At 38.3% G+C, this 17031-nt stretch overlaps 1 protein-coding gene across 1 annotated transcript in view; it reads left to right on the forward strand.

Annotated features, from left to right (window-relative positions):
- The first annotated feature begins 12370 nt into the window (after positions 1–12370).
- Positions 12371–17031, forward strand: part of PHIP (pleckstrin homology domain interacting protein) — a 122689-nt gene continuing 118028 nt past the window's right edge. Inside the window, exons 1-4 of the mRNA XM_065888990.1 lie at positions 12371–12410; positions 12526–12584; positions 12728–12757; positions 12947–13006. Of these exons, the coding sequence (XP_065745062.1) occupies positions 12371–12410; positions 12526–12584; positions 12728–12757; positions 12947–13006 (189 nt within the window). The remainder of the gene's footprint in view (positions 12411–12525; positions 12585–12727; positions 12758–12946; positions 13007–17031) is intronic.

Raw genomic sequence — 17031 nt, forward strand, 5'->3', positions numbered from 1 at the left:
ATGGAGAGCTCAGAACCACCCTTCCCCTACACAGCCCTCACAAACATAGTCAACTGATCTTTGACAAAGGAGCAAAAGCAATCCAGTGGAGCAAAGATAGTCTTTTCAACAAATGTTGCTGGAACAACTGAACTTCCACATGCAAAAAATTGAATCTAGACATAGATCTTACATCCTTTACTAAATTAATCAAAATGGATCATAGACCTAAATGTAAATTATAAAACCTAAAAATCTTAGAAGATAACGTAGGAGGAAGTCTAGATAACCTTGAGTATGGAGATGACTTCTTAGATACAATACCAAAGGCACGATTCATGAAAGAAATAATTGATAAGCTGGACTTCTTTACAATTACAATGTGTTTGCTCCATGGAAGACAATGTTAAGAGAATGAAAAGACAAGCCATGGGCTGGGAGAAAATATTTACAAAACACAATCTGATAAAGGATTGTTACCCAAAATATACAAAGAACTCTTAAAACTCAATAAAAAAAACACACAACCCAATTAAAGGGCCAAAGACCTTAACGGACACCTCGCCAAAGAAGATATATAGACGACAGATAAGCATATGAAAAAATGCTCAACATTATAAGTCATCAAGTAGATGAAAATTAGAACAACAATGAGATACCACTATAAATCTATTAGCATGGCCAAAATCCAGAACACTAAGAATGCCAAATGCTGGTGAGGATGTGGGGAAACAGGAACTCTCATTCATTGATACTGAGAATGCAAAATGGTACAGCCACTTTGGAAGACAGTTTGAAGGTGTCTTACAAAACTAAATATACTCTTATTATATGATCCTGTCATTGCACTCAAAATTAATCAAAAAATTTGAAAACCTATTTCCACACAAAAGTAGGCACACAGATGTTTGTAGCAGCTTTATTCATAATTGTCAAAACTTGGAAGCAACCAAGATGTCCTTCAGTAGGTGAATAGATAAATAAATTGTGGTACAACCAGTTAATAGACTATTATTCAGTGTTTTTAAAAAATGAAATATCAAGCCACAAAAAGACATGCAGGAACCTTAAGTACATATTTACTAAGTGAAAGGAGCCAACCTGTAAAAGCTACATACTGTATGCTTCTGACTATATGACAGTCTAGGACAGTCAAAACTATGGAGGCAGTAAAAAGATCAGTGGTTGCCAGGGGTTGGGGGTAATGGCGTTAGTGACTGTTCCAGATTAGAGGAGAGTTGACAGTTACATTACATAAATGCAATGTGAGATATCTGATTGGACTCTAGATCAAAAAAAAAAAAAAAAAGAGAAAGGAAGGAAGGAAGGGAGGCAGGGAGGGAAGACGGGCAAGCTATAAAGAAGATTATTGGGACAGTTGGAGAAATCTGGATATGTATGTGTATTATGCTATATTATAGTACCAATGTTAAATTTCCTAAGTGTGATTAATACATGTGATCCTGCAGGAGATTCCCTTTCACTTGGGAGATTCATTCTGAAGAATTCAGGGGTTAACAACAGCAACAAGGTACTTGCTGGTTCTGGAATTCTAGAATTGTTGAATAAGTTTGTGTTCATACTACTCATTTTCATCCTGACTTTATTATATTATATCCCTTTTCAGTTTTCAAAGGTATTAATATTTTTAGTCGATTTTCTCGCAGCAAATTTTCTGTATCTTTATGTCATTTTAATTATCTTTCTTTAGATGGTTTCTAACCTTATGGCCTTATGTCTTCCTTGAGGTATGGCGACTAGAACCACACAATATTTCTAATGCCGACATGTAGTACCATGGATAATGCTTTCTGATACTCTTCCTTGCAGCACTTTGCATGAGTGTTTGGTAGAAAAGCTCTTTTGGACAATGTTTTACAGGGAATAACCTAAAATGACAATAGATCCCCTGTCTAGCAGTCCATTTTAGGATCCTGCCATTTGATATCATTGGCTTGGCCCTTTTCTCCCCATAAAAGCTTACTATCAACTGAAAATTAATCAATTTTTATGTGTATTTGTATGCCCCATCACGCTCTAAAAATAAAACTTGACTAGCTCCAGTGTTGACTCTGGGGACAGCAGCCATTAGGTCTGCTCTTCAGAAACTTACTAAATTCTTCCTTTGCTACTCTTTATTTCTTCCTTACTAAAATGTACTCACCTATAAGTCAAATAAAACATTGATTTTATGTGTATATGTGCCTTACATCTTGGGTACATACCTACCCATACACCTAAGTGTGTTTTTGGTACAAGAGGAATAACAAATAACAGTACAGGCTGGAATGTAGTAAAAAGAACCTGGGCTTTGGAACAAGACCAATGTCCCCCCGAATCCCAGTTCTGACTGGTTGAACCATGATACCTCTATGGGCATCTATGGCCTCCCAGGCTGGTTGTAAAGAGAATGCATTACACTTAAAGTAGGTCTTCAGTCAGTATTAGGCCTCCTTTTCTTCTTCCATCTGATAAAGTATAAAAATAGTAATAACTAAACTTACTAAGCCCTTATTACGTACCTAGGCTGTGCATGAAAAGGGATTTGTGCATACTAATAGCACAAGAGGCAGGAGACTGGCTAAGAGTAAGCGCTCTAGAACCAGCCTTCCTGGGTTCAATTCCTGGCCTTACCAATAATTAGCTTCAGGATTCAGGACAAGTTACTTCTTTACTCTGTGCCTCAGTTCTCTCATCTTTAAAGTGATAAGATAACAGTATTTTCCTTGTGAGGGCTAAGTGAAATAAAATTTGTTATTACTTAAGAAATTGTACTTAATATATGTTAGCTTTTGTTATAAACAGTATTATTATCTCATTCAACCCTCACAGTAGCTCAGTGAGTTAAGTGAAATCACTTTTCTTATATTATTTGTGGGAAAATGATGATAAGTGAGGCAAAATAATTTGCCAACAACACTCAGTAAAAGCCAGAAATAGGACTTGATTCTTTATCAATGATATTAACTCTCAAATTTCTCCTTATTTCTCTCCAAGCCAATTTCTTATGGGGGTTGTTTAAATAGTCTGATATAGGAACTTGTCACAAGGCTTTTTGAAAGCTTAAATATAAATTTTCTCTTTAAATCTCCTTAGTCACGCTTATTTATCCCCTCAAACAACTCTAGTAAAACCAACAAACATCATTTCTAGTGCAGAAATCATGTTGGCTCCTCCATGCTAAATTATTCTCTTTTCGCTATTCAGTTATCCTACCCTTCACCAATAACCTCAGAAAGATTGCAAGGCTGACTGAAATTTGAAAAGGAGGGTGTGAGTTTGGATAAATCATTTAATCTTTGAAAAGGTATTTGGACTAGATAATCTCTAGGGTCCTTCCAGCTCTAAAATTCAGTGATCCTACATGCGGCATTGCCATAATTATGGATGTAGTAACACAGACCCTCTTTTCCATTTGCTATAGGGGCCCTGCTGATGCACTATTCCATTTATTTGATATCTTATTTACATGTATGTTTGTTTTCCATCTGATTCTTTAGGGCACAAGATATAAGATGGGAGACAAAAGATAACGTAAGAAAAATGTACTAAAAAAGACAAGTTAAAGTTAAGTGGCAAGGAGGGGAATGACCTAAAGTCATTCACTTTAGGTTAGGCTTTCGTTTTCTTTTTGTCGTTATTTTCATATTGTGTGACCTTCTTTTAGTGACCATTTTATCCCTTCATTTTACACTCAAGTAATACTGTACTAAACATTCTGAAAGGGCAGAGCTGATATCCAAATATCACATGATATTCTGGTGTTTCTTTAAATACAGCACCTATTTTGTTTGCTTCCTTTCAGTGGGAAAACTATCAGTGGTTCCATGGGCCTCTGCTAGCCCTGTGAAGTCATGGTGAACTGGGGTCATTGTTGGGATCCATCTTAATATACCTCCAGAAATGACCATAGTTTGTTTATCTGATAAATACATTCCAAGAAAAAACCCCACTGAATTTATTAAGTACCTGTTGTATATTCTGATTGTTACATATAATGGGGATACAGAAATCCAAAATTCAGAGCCTGTCCTAAAAATTCTTAGTCTAATCAGAGCAACATAAAACTATGATATACCTGAAAGCTGTGCTACGATAGTGACACACAGAAGACGTTCTGTGCTACAATAGAGGATGAACACCTAGAGGTTTGTTTTCTTGGAGGAGAGGTATACAGGGTTACTCAAAGAAGTGATGATTGGGGGTGTCTTGAAAACTGCATCACAATTGGCCTGATTTTGAGATCAAGATTCCAGAAAGAGGGCCCAGCATGTACAAGAAAATGAAAGAAAGGCACATTGGGGAAAATATTTTCATACAGGAGTTTAGAGTATTCCTGGTCCAGTGGGTAAAGGTGAGTGTGGACAGGTTGAGGGGGTTAGATTATGAGAGATCACACATGTCATGTTAAGGGTTGTCCAGGAGTTCATGATACATCATTGGATGGGGTTTAAGTAGTTGAGTGGTATGATCTGATTCCTTAACAGCATACATTTCCAGTTATAAGAGAACTTCTTAGAAATGGTCCCAAATGACCATATCCAGCCAATCAATTTCCAGGGCTTAATATGGCATCTAGAATACGGTAGATGTTCTACAAATGTTTAAAATATGAGGTGGTAAATAAATGAATGAATCAATCAACGAAAGAATTAAGCTAGTCAGAATTTGTTTCTAGACTACATACCAAATTATTTACAGGGGTATTGATGGCATTTACTTTAAAGCAAGAAAGAGGGTGGCTGGAGGATAGATAGTAGAGGATTGTCCAAATGTGGATAATTATGAACGCTGGGAATCTGGTACCTGGGGATCATACTGCCATTTTCTTTACTTTTTTGGAATGTTTGATATTTTTCCACCACAAAGAGGTTTAAAAACTTCTCCCGAGTTAAGGAGACTTGATTTCTAGACTTCAAACATTAATGTGTTGATACATAAATATATTAGTTAAAAAGAATCAAATTTTTAAAGAATGGTAATATATGTATGTATCTTGCAGCACTATACAAATTTTTGGCATCAATGCAATTCTTGACCCTAGGTTTGTAAATTTTCAATCTAATTTTGACTTGAGATCTTCTTGACTCAAATCTCTTCATAGTTTATATTGTAGAACTGAAACTAATCTGTCAGAAATTAGTTAAACTTTTAAGAAAGATGGGACTCATACACTCATTTCAAAAGGTGTTTCCCAAAATGCTTTCACATTAATCTATACCACACTTGATTATTTCACAAAATTTTATGTTACTTTGTATTACTAAAAATAACAGTGGAATTTAATCCCGCTAGTATTCATCGAATATGAATCTTTTATACGAAAAGCAATTAGGTTAAAACACAAAAACAGTCTATAAGTGCTGTTCGTTTTTATTTCAGGAATGTGAATTCCTTGTAGTTAAAATGTGAATGGTATGTATAGCCATTGATCCATATCTCTTGTAGTCCATTCAGTGAATTGTTATTGCTGCTAAGTAAAGTCAGGTTTTAATAACTGATAATATCTGGAGATTGGCCAGACTATCACAGAAACCTCTGCTTTCCAGGTGTAGCCATCAGCGGGGGTCTCAGCTGCTTCAGATTAGCTCTCATCTCTACTGTCAGCCTCTAGTGAACAGGGCATCTCCATGTGTTGGACTAAAAGTACACAATGAGGGTCAAGCGGTAAGCCAGTGTTTAAATGATGATTCTTCAGCTGATGTACAGAATGCTGCAATGAGGATACTATAGCAGTAGGAATGGCACATGGAGACAAGGGAGAGATATTAAAGGTAGACTTTGGGTCCTTACGTCAACTCAAAAATTTTTGCCCAGGAAACAGGAAGATGGCTTCACAGAAGTAGTACAGGTCACTGGAACTTGTGACTGAAGTTCCTGTTTCTTTTTCATATTAAAATAAATAAATTTCTATTAAAATATTCTCTTAGTAATAAAAAGAAAAAGAAGAGGCCACATGAGAAACTGGCTGATCGAAAGGGGAAATGACCTTTGTAATTATTATCCTAATGCAATATTCACAGGCATTAGGGAAAAATATCTTACCGTTGTTGTGCCATGGAAATTTGCCATTGTGTGTTCATCCCGGATTTCTTTTTCGAACATTTTTATGGGCATGATGGGATCTGGCTCTGAAAATGAAGTGAATTTCCGACCTAAATATTTCAAAGAGGTGAAGTTACGTAGCACCAGAGAGTGCTTTGAGTCAGTGGCAGTCCTCTTCAGTCACTATTAGACTGGAAACTTCACAAGCTAGCGTCAGATAGATGCATTAATTACTTCAAAAATAACTTCTAAAAAAATTAGTAATTCCTCGAACTCAGAAAATCTAATGTCTAAAGAGGCCACACTTACCTTGACTTTGGCAAAAAATACTGAAATAGGAAAAATTTTGTAACACAAAATTGTACATATACTTCACAAACAGAAAATGCTTACTGCTTGGCATTTCGTTTCTTTCCTTACGAAAAAGTAAAGGAAGGCTTTTTCTTCCCTCCTTTTCACACCAGGTGTGTAAATTGTTTCTCTAGTCTTTTGTAAAATAACCAGGAGGCTGAAAATAAGAGAGGTGGAAGATTTTAGTGTGCAACAGTTTCAACTATAAGAAACGAAGAATAGATTCATCTTCATATTTTTAGAGCTTTTAGGATATATCCAAATTAATTATATATCTTAATTCCTATATTTGGTTTACCATTAGAACGAAAGTTTCAATGATGGAAGAGAAGGAGAATTTTATAGAGACGCTGAAAAAACTGAAAAGGTGAGGAAGCAGGGAAAGGTGAAACTCTTATACATACACTTACCCCAAACCCCAAGACAATGAATGACAAAACAAGTATAAAGTGTAACATGTGCAAACCAGAGAGGTGAGGATGGTAAGACAAAAAGGCAACATATTTCTTCGTTCTCATATGATACCACTTACTCAATATTCTTAAGAAAGATCTTTCTTAATGATATTCAGTGACAACACTTCTAATAACTGTTGAGAGGAAATAATACATATGTTCTTACCAGGAGATTCCATTTAAAGGCTATATTAGTTTTTCTATAAATCACTGTCAGTTGGAAGTTTGGATAAGCATGAAAAATTCCACTATAACCACTTAATATGCACCTTTATTTGCACGTGTTCAAATGTAAGCATGAAAACTTTGAATGCAATGGAATTTGTAGGTGTAATCTCAAAATCATATTCAAAGGTTCTCTTTTTTCTCTTAAGTTTTTAACACACACATCTCATTTGAAAGATCTACTTGGTATCAATATTATTTTAAATTTTATAAATGTGTAACAGAACTCATTCTTTGGGCTAGTTAGCTAATCACCATTTCAACAAATAGGTACGATTATATCCATTGAAGGAAATAAAGCAACAGATGCATGAGTCAAGGGGATCTTTGCCAAGTATGTGTGTATATACGTATACGTATATATATATATATATATATATATATATATATATATATATATATATATAATGAAGGCAATTTACAAATAAGGTGGTATAACGAGACATGCCTTTCTATAGGAATTTAGAAAATGGAAACACCATTTTTGATTACAAAGTCAGCTTAAATCTAAATTGGCTTCATTCTCAATTTTGAGTTGGATCTTACTTTTTGTACGTCTTATTCTCATATTTGAATCTCAAGGCAGCCTTGTGGGCACTCTGGTGGTCAGATCTTATTCTTTTAAACAACCATTCTCTTTCTTCACCAACAGTGTCTGCTTTGGTGTCCTTGATTCTGATTATGTAGAAGTTCCTCACTAACTCGACAGACAAACCTCTCCCTTTCCATGAATAAAATAATTTTTCTTCTTGGCGGTTCTCAAAGTTTATGAATTCAGGTACATATGAATGCAAGTGGCTACACTTTCTGTCCTCAAATTCCATCTTAGAATCACATTGATCATATATGCTTTATTTAATACACCACCACTAGCAACTTTTCAAGTCTCTGCATCCCTTCTCCTGAGTCTACCTTCACTTCTTCCACTGTTCCCTGTTCGATAAAGCCCACTCTCAATCCATTAGACATCATCATATAATAGAACATGCCTACAGACTTCTCCTTTAAGTTTCCTGCCATCCGGAACAGCTCTTTCTACTTCATCCACCGTGTTGCTCCAAATCTTGGGGGAATGCGTTCTAAAATTGTTTTTCTCCTTTAATCTTTGTAGCCATACTGTGAACTCATGAAGTGATGTGTGTGTATGTGTGTGTGTCTATATACATGTTTTTTTTTCAACGAAGATATGTATTTCTCCTTATCATGCAAACTAAGACATTTAAAAATCTAAGCTACTAGAATAATTTAATTTGGAGGAAAAAAAGTTGAGTGGTAAATTACTAATAACATTTAAATAAGTAAGGGATTATATGATTGTTGATAACCAGCTAATCTTTGTTACAGATTAAAAGGTTTCTCAGTGAGATATAAGGGAGACCATACAAAGTGTTAAATAATGAGTTGGCCTACTGAAGTTGGTTCTCTCTATTCTTTATGTAGCAGCCAAATAGTATATCTACTTACATGGTTCAAATCTGATATATATTCAAGCTTTGTGAAGGAAGAAGAATATGTGTGTTGAGAGGGAGAAAGTCAGACCAACATGGACAAAACCAATATTGGGGAGCAATCCAGAAGGAGGAAAGTGGTGTGTAAAACAACACTCTTTTGACAATTGTATTTTGTTGTTAGGGCAGATGAGGATCGAAAAAGAATGTGGTTTTTGAAGAAGAGTGTTTTCTATTTTTCCATTTCTACACTTTATAGGACAAAGCTTTTGCTATTAAAAAAAAAGCATAATATCACACACACAAAAGATTTAATATATAATCTTAAAAGCTGTAATTGTAAAGTTTTTTTGGGTTCACCATACTAGTGGGAGCAAACTAAATTTCATAAATGTGGTTGAATCTTTTTACTTATAAACTATCCCATCTTGTTCCAGAAAGAATTTGAATGGTAGCATTTGATTATTTCATTAGAATAGTAACTTATCACAATCAAGACAGACTTTCTGTTAAATGTTTATCTTGTTTCATGTGTTGCCAAGTGAAGCAATGAATTTCCCAGGAGCTTTTACATTTCACGAAGTTTGTAATCTCCTAGACACTGTATTATATAAAAACAGTAGTTGTTGGCTTTCCAAACTTTTACTATTTTTTTAGCCTTCTTATAAAAAAAAAAAGGTATGAAAATCTTTTAAAATTGACATTTTATTTTTGAAGTCCATGAAAAAGTTAAAATAAACAAATAGAAATGGATATAGATGAAATTTGAACTATCCTTATATGCAAAAGTTAGCTGAGAATGCCACTGCCCTGGGAACTAAAATTTAGGACTTCAAAGTAAGATTTTCTTCCTATTTGATATGTGCTGACTTTTTGTGTACACATGCACAATACATGACATAATAAACCCTATGGTTAACTGATGATGTCAGATTCCAGAAATGTTTTATGTTTAAAGAAATTAAAATGTTATAAAGGAGTATTTGTCACATTTGAAGAACTAAGTAGAATTCAAATTAACATCTATTGTTAAAAACAAATAATTTATTTGGCTGAAAAGAAGTTTTAATTTTTAGCAGGTAACCTATATTTTCTTATAACTAATTTCTATAAATTAGTTCAAAGGCAGGCTCCCAACTATCTTCAAATTAGGTCTTTGAAAAAGAAACTATAAACATTGTCAAAGGTTAGTCAAAATGACAGGAACATCATATTCAGAAAACTTAGAAGGAAATTTTTCCTTAAAATTTTTTTAGGAGCTAAGTACTGGTAGCATACTTAGGAAAAGCTTCTAAATGAAAAGCATACATGAGATATTCATACTAGCTTTCCATATTTCCATACTACTCACAAGATATATATAGAAAACTTTACCCAGAGTAATATTATATTCCATGTCATGATTTGGTTTCTTTTCCTTAGCAAGGATAAACATCTATTAGTAAGAATCAGACTAATGCAAACATTTTAAAAATCACAAAATTCTAACTATAATGTTTAGTTCCTAAAAAATCTGTTTATTTGAAGAACGTCGTAATGTAAAAAAAATCACAATTATTTGAAGAATATGATACTTTTTAAAAAGTTAAGATAAAATAGAAAGCATGTGTCACGGAAATAAACAGAATTGCAAAAAGGCATATTAAATGTCCATCTTTTCAAACCTAACCATCTAGAAGCAAGCTACTTTACCTATCATAGTTACAATAGAACTAATGTCTTTAAAAATGCAAATATTTTTAGTACTTGAAGGATAGCCATTTCAATAAATAACAATGACTCTGATAACCCTACAGCAATAGGACAAGTCATGGTAACTTCCCTTTTTTAAAAAATTTGGTTAAGATTGTTATAAAAGGCAATTTTTACATCCTATTACTCCAAATAGGTTTAGGTGTTTTTTTCCTCTTTCTCACATGTACGGTGATTTCTGGCTGTTTCAGTACAAGGCATCACACCGGTGCAGTCTTGCAGTGCAGCCCAAGGCAGTTGCAGCAAGTATTTCCCACTAGGAATGTAAGGAGCTAGGAGGGTACAAGGGTTGAGGAAGCAATCTAGAAAACCACAATGCAGCTTGTTGGTCCTTTCCCCATAAATAACCTTTTTAGACCAGGTCCATAAAATGCAGTTTATTATCTAAATTTTTTAAGGAGACTCTTTTGTTAAATGTTAACAAAAGAACGACTATCCTAGTTCCCTTTAAAATGCAATCCTTAAAAAAAAAAAATCAACTCTCAAGTCTTTTTGAAAAGTGCTTAAATCCTCTGGAGATAAATATCACTTGGTGTCCTTGTTTCCTAACAAATGGCTTTTTCCATTGTTTCCATTAATTTCACCCATATTCGTTTTTTAAAAAACAAGGCCCTTATCCTCATCAGCAAAAGACAGATGTATGATTTAGCATATAAAACCGGTAATTACATACTAATTTATGAAAGATTAATTTTTTTCTCTTTTCGTCAGTCTCCAAGAAGTCTTCCCGTGATCAACTGTAAACAGGAATGGTTTACACCTCAAATTAGAAGCCATTAATTAGCATGACGAAGTCAACTGCAATATACACAGATAATTTAAATTATTTAATCACCAATCACCTTGGCTAAAAGCGTACTATACTCTTTCGTTATCCTTCGGTACGTTATTGATCTGTCAGTATATTACCTCTAGATCAGTTAGAGATAAATATTAACGTTCTTTCCTTTCGCTCAGGTTTACATTATTCCTTCTTGTAAACACTTAGAAAAGCTTTAAGGTTCTTTAATCCCAAATCCCTAATTAGCTATTACTAGCCTTTTTGTAATGAGGAAAAAGAGTATCTGAAGTACAGATCAGGAGTTCGCTTTGCCCATATAACAATGAAAAACATTTTTAAAATGTACGCTTAAGGCAATGGCAGTAATAAAAGACACGAAGAGGTGGCTTCAGCAAATAACGGGCTTGCAAACGCAAGTGCTCAACAAAAAGCGCCTGAACCTCTATTGCAATATACAGCACTCCAATAAATTACACAACACTTTGCATAGGCTGCAGAAATAACGCAGGACAAGACTTACACAGATGCCAATCCGCAGCATTTATACACATGCACATGGCAAGAGAGAAACCAAACACTATCATTCAACTCGGGCAGGGTAGCGCGATCCCGAGTTTGCCCAGCGTGAGAGTGCTGTCTGCGTGTGTGTCTGTGCGCGCGCGTGAGAGTGAGACCCATCCTCGGGGCATTTCCCCTCTTTGGGCAGTTTTGCTTCATTTGTTTCCTATTTCTGCTACATAGAAACTAACTTCCATCTCAGCCCCAGCCAGCGCCGCTGAATAGAGCCTGTGCTGCGGCTCCGTGTGCGTCAGATCCCTCCGCGGAGCCGTCCCTGGCCCCCTCCCTCCCGAGGTCGGCCTCCACAGAGAAAGCGCCTTCCAGCCAACCGGCGGCTCCGGCTCCGACATCTTCGACTGGAAATAAATAAATAAATCGCACCTTCGGTCGGGGAGCCGCGGGCGGGGGTCTCGCCGCGCCGGCTGCGGGGGCGCCGGGGCCGCGGGGTCGGAGGCACTCCTTTTTCTGCGCCGGGGGCGGGGGTGGGGGCGCGGGCGCGGGCCGAGGACAGGCCGAGCCCGGGGCCGCGAAGGCGGCGGACTCCTTTCTGCGGCGGAGGGATCCGCGGCGGAGGCGGCGGCGGCGCCTGTAGCCGCTGCCTGAGAGTTGTTGTTTCCTCCTCCTCCTCCTCCGCCTCCGCCGCCGTTGCTTGAATGGTGGAGCCGAGGCTCGGCTCGTGAACACACAGTGACAGCTATAGGGCAGGCGGCGGCACCATCCCCGCTTCCACTCGGCGGCGGGGTGTCCCGCCGGCGGCCCCGAAGTGACCCATAAACATGTCTTGTGAGAGGAAAGGCCTCTCGGAGCTGCGATCGGGTAAGTCGGGGGGCTGCCGGGGCCGCTGGCACCGGGCGATTCCGCCCGCGGTCCCCCGCCCCCCGCCGCCCGGCCGCTCAGCCTGTGTGTCTCCCTGTCCCTCTCTCCCGCGCAGAGCTCTACTTCCTCATCGCCCGGTTCCTGGAAGATGGACCCTGTCAGCAGGCGGCTCAGGTACGGCGGCGCGCGGCGCGGGCCGGGCCGGCGCTCGCCGCTCGCGGGCGTGGGGGAGGGCGGCGGCGGCGGCGGCGTTGGCGGCGGCGGCGGGGCCGCGGCCCGGGGCGCGGGGCTCAGCTCTCCCCGCTTTGTTGTTGCAGGTGCTGATCCGTGAGGTGGCCGAGAAGGAGGTAAGGGCGGCGGCGGCCCGCCGCGTCCCGCCGCCGCGCGGCCGCCCCTGGGCCGCTGCGCCGCCGCCGCCGCCGCCGGGGCGCGGGGCGCGGGGCTCGGGGTCCCAGGCGGGGCGCAGGGAGGGCGGGGGAGGGGCGCGGGCGGGCCGGGGCCGGGGGCCGGGCTCACGGGGCGTCCTCTCCCCGCAGCTGCTGCCCCGGCGCACCGACTGGACCGGGAAGGAGCATCCCAGGACCTACCAGAATCTGGTGAGACATTCACGTCGCGGAGCAAAGAAACTTTTCCCCGAGTCGAATAAAAATTGAATTTCCCGCAATTTTTTTACAGAGACAAAAACTTGGCCCCAGAACCTGAAAGCTCCGAAGGCCACGGGGAGGGTTGGGAGGCCGGCGCGGGGGTTGCGGGGGGCAGTGGCCGGGGAGACCCGCACCCCGGGGCCGCAGGGGCTGCAGACAATTTATTTGTGATATTTTGTTAATGTGCTAGAAATAAAGATACGTCATGAGTGTTGTGCAGTGCAAGGCCGGAGGAGGAGGGGCCGGCGCGCGCGTCCGTGCGGGCGCGGGGGCGCGCGCGAGGCGGCGGCGGCGGTGGCGGCGGCGGCGGCGGCGCGAGGAAGGAGGGCGCGCTCGCTCGCCTGCTCGCTCTGCACGCGCGCTCGGCTCGGCTTTCTCCAGCCGCACACAATAGCTGGTGACTAACTGCTCCGAAGTGGCATTAGCATTTCACAAGCCGCCTATTCAGCCGCTGCGGAACCGTGGCAAGACGTTATTTTTTTTCCTCTTCCGTTTCTGTGGCTTTCCTTTACCTTCAGAGCTAGGTTTTTTGTGTGTGTGTGTGTTTTTTTTTTTTTTCCGTCGGAGGGGTTCGGCCGGCTGATGGTCGTTGGCCAGCGGGCGCATCTTGCATCTACGGAAGCTTTTTTCGCAGAAGTGTAAAGCGTGTAACACCCTAAAGCCAGAAGTTTAACAGGCTTTTTTTCATTTTGCTAATTTTCGCGTTAGGCCCCTCGTTAAATTAAAAGCTGCTATTGGAGGCCCCTGAAGAGTGTTGATTTTTTTACACGTACACTTACTGTGGAGTGGCGATTGGCAAGTAAAAGTTTTTCAGTTTTACAGTGGGATGTATTTTGTTAGTCGCTTGAAAAATACCTCTCTTAATTTTGTGGGTTTCCGAATTGAATATTTTAGTCATTTCTGAAAATTGATTTCTAAAAGTGGTCCTGACCCCCTTGTGTATTGTGAATGGAACAGTGGGGTATTTGTATTCGGGAGTTCTGCTTTCCGTGTTAATTTCTCCTCCTCTTCTGATTTAGGTTGTATGCGTGTGTGTGTGATGTGTGTGTTAAAGCAGTCACTGGGGCACATCGAGCCTTTGAAATTTATGCAGTGCATTGATTTTTCGGAGACATGTTTGCAGCTGATGTTTTAAGATAGTTATAATGTTACTTCAAGAGGGCTTCTGAAAGGATCAGGAAGTTTCAGCTAGCTTTGAACGCCTTCAGCGAGATTGAGGAAGGCATGACATGATTTTTGATGGCTCCTGTTTCATTTGCATATAGAACATCTAACTTTTGTGTCTAAATGTGTTATGATTTAGTATAGGTTGTTGGTAAGTGCTCACAGCTATTGAAATAAGCAAGCGTACTTAGGTTTAGTTAAATGAATAGAGAGTTAACAGCGCATTCATTTCCATACTGTTAGTTTTTCAAGTACGTAGTGATTTCAACTAGTCTTATTCAGTACTTGGCTAAAATGAATGGAGTTTGAAGCAAACTCTAAGATTCAGTAACAGCAGTGTTTAATTTTTAGGTTTGTAAATACTTGACAAAATCTTAAGTGGATTTCCATGTATTTCTTGTTATTTAAAGAATTATCATAAAGATTATAATATTCCATTTTTAAGAACTGGACAGACAGAACTCATCTTTGCCTCTCTTTTAACCACACCCATCTTTGCGTTTTATAAAACCCCACAAACCCCAAGTCACTGAAGGTTGCTGTGTTCTTTTTAATGTGGAGACTATTGGTAACGCTATTTTTATGTTTTTTAAATGAAGCAGCCAATGGTATCTGGCCAAATTATGAGAATGTCTAGTCCTTGTAGGAATATCATTTTGTTTTCCAATAAAAACAGGGTTACCCGTGTTTTTCAGCTTTTTTTGAGCGAGTTTCTTACCTCTCAAACATTAGTAAAATGAGTTTATATTCCTAGTCTCTTTATCAGACTTGACTTAGGATACCCTAAGCAGTGTCTTTATCAGTGTGTTATTTATCAAAATCCACCTATTTTGTATGGAAGTGTTTTTTCTTGCTTAGAGTGTTTTCAGACCTTTTTACCAGAGTAGTCATGTTGGCACGCTCATGAGATAGTTAAGAATTCTCAGTAGACTTCAGGGTTCTCTGGCTCATTTTCTCATTTCGTTCGTTCAGCATATTACTCACTCTGTATCAGCTGGATCCAAGGCACCATTTGAGGTACTTTCATACCCATCGAACTATATATCGAGGTGTGTGGTATTTGGTTTAATTTTGTTTGACTTTGTTTGACATTTAGTTAGGCCTAAAGATATTTTAGAACACTAGGTATTTAAGTACGTTTTTGTTTAATAGTAGGGTTTTGAAATTTTATGGTGAGCTAGGTGAGCACATGCAAAGTCTCTTGTACATCATTCTCTGTTGTCTTAATTTATTCCTGAGACTGAAAAAAAATTTTATTTTGTGTCCTATTAAATTTAATTTACATAACGTTGGTTTGAAGATTATTTTGGTGAGTGAAGCCAAAGTAATAATTATTGTTTGTAGTTTCAGTAGTGTTTACCTCTACCTGGAAATTTTGTTGCTTACGTTAACCGATAAATTGGGTAATATTTTAAATGGTTTTAAATGGGAGAATTTGTATGTCAAATTGAAATTTCTAGAGAACCTCAAATTACAGCTATTTAGGATGGGGTATAATATTTGTATTTGTGAGCTTAAAACGAGCATAGATCAGCATCTGCAGTCAGGCTGCAGATAAAATCACAGTGGTTGAGTTTTGACCAAGCAGAAAGTGGAGTTTTAAGAGCAGTTTAAAAGTTTACAGAGTTGAAATAAACATATTATTATTTTTTTTAAGTGTCATTGGTAAAGGTATTGTTAAACAGGATTATGGTTATTGCTGTCTAAAGACTTAAAACATTTTTAAAAGTGGATGGAATTTGATAGGAAGTTAAAGGGTTTAAAAATTTTTTTTGGCTCAGTGGTATATGTTTAATCAGATTTTCTATTTTTAAAAAGTATGAGGTTGCTTTTAAAGTAAAAGGGCATTTTTTAAGCTTTCATTAGAATTCTTATTTTTTTAAAAGGAGTCAAGCGTAAGGAGGCAACTTTACAGAATAAGAAAACAACTAATTTTTGGACAAAGAGAAAGCTTTGTCATTTATTTATTTCTTAGTTTGAATAGTGAAATTAGTTGGTTTATTAAGTTTCGCTCTCTAGTTGTCACCTTCAGTAGTGGCGACATAATTTAAGTTGCATATTTATGAGATCTTGAGGCGGAATTTATAAGCGTTTTTTGCCAGATTTGGGACTCTGATTACATTTCATGCCTACGAGGCATTATTTTCCAAAACTGTGTTCTTGTTTTGCTAATCTGTTATGATATAATAATTATTATTTTTTTGTAGTGGTATTTGCTTTTTAAAAAATGATTCCACTTTATTAGAAATCTTTGTATTCAAGGGAAAGGATTGGGAATCAGGAGACTGCGGGTTGTGATCTTAGCCCTGCCTACAGTTAGCCTGCAGGTTAACCTCTGGCAAGTCAGGAATTTCTCTGGGCCCCTGTTATCTCTTTCTTGTCAGATAAGCGAATTGAAATCTGATTTTTGACTAGAAGTCGCAATGCATTGTTTCTAAGAGCTCAACTTTTTCATTTTGGAGTTTCATTATCTAAAACACAGAAAAGTAGACTTAGACAAATCATGCATTTTAGTAAATTGTATAAATGCTTTTTGTAGTGCTGTTCTTAGTTTGTAGAATCATTTCTCCTTGAAAAGATGAAGATTTTTGAGACACAACCACTTTGTAGACTACCTCTTTGTAATTAATATGTTTTCACCATGGTTTAAGAACTGGTTTTCATAAATTATTGGCCGTCTTAAATTCAGAGATGAATAGGAACCATAAATAGGATTTTCTTAAGTGTTTATTTAGAGTATGCTTATTAATGTGAAAGTTAAGGTATAAAACCTATGAGACCAGTTTTAGAAAAAAAAAGATAACATATTAAAT

This window comes from Phocoena phocoena, chromosome 12 (genome assembly GCF_963924675.1).
Source record: "Phocoena phocoena chromosome 12, mPhoPho1.1, whole genome shotgun sequence".
Lineage (NCBI taxonomy): Eukaryota > Metazoa > Chordata > Mammalia > Artiodactyla > Phocoenidae > Phocoena > Phocoena phocoena.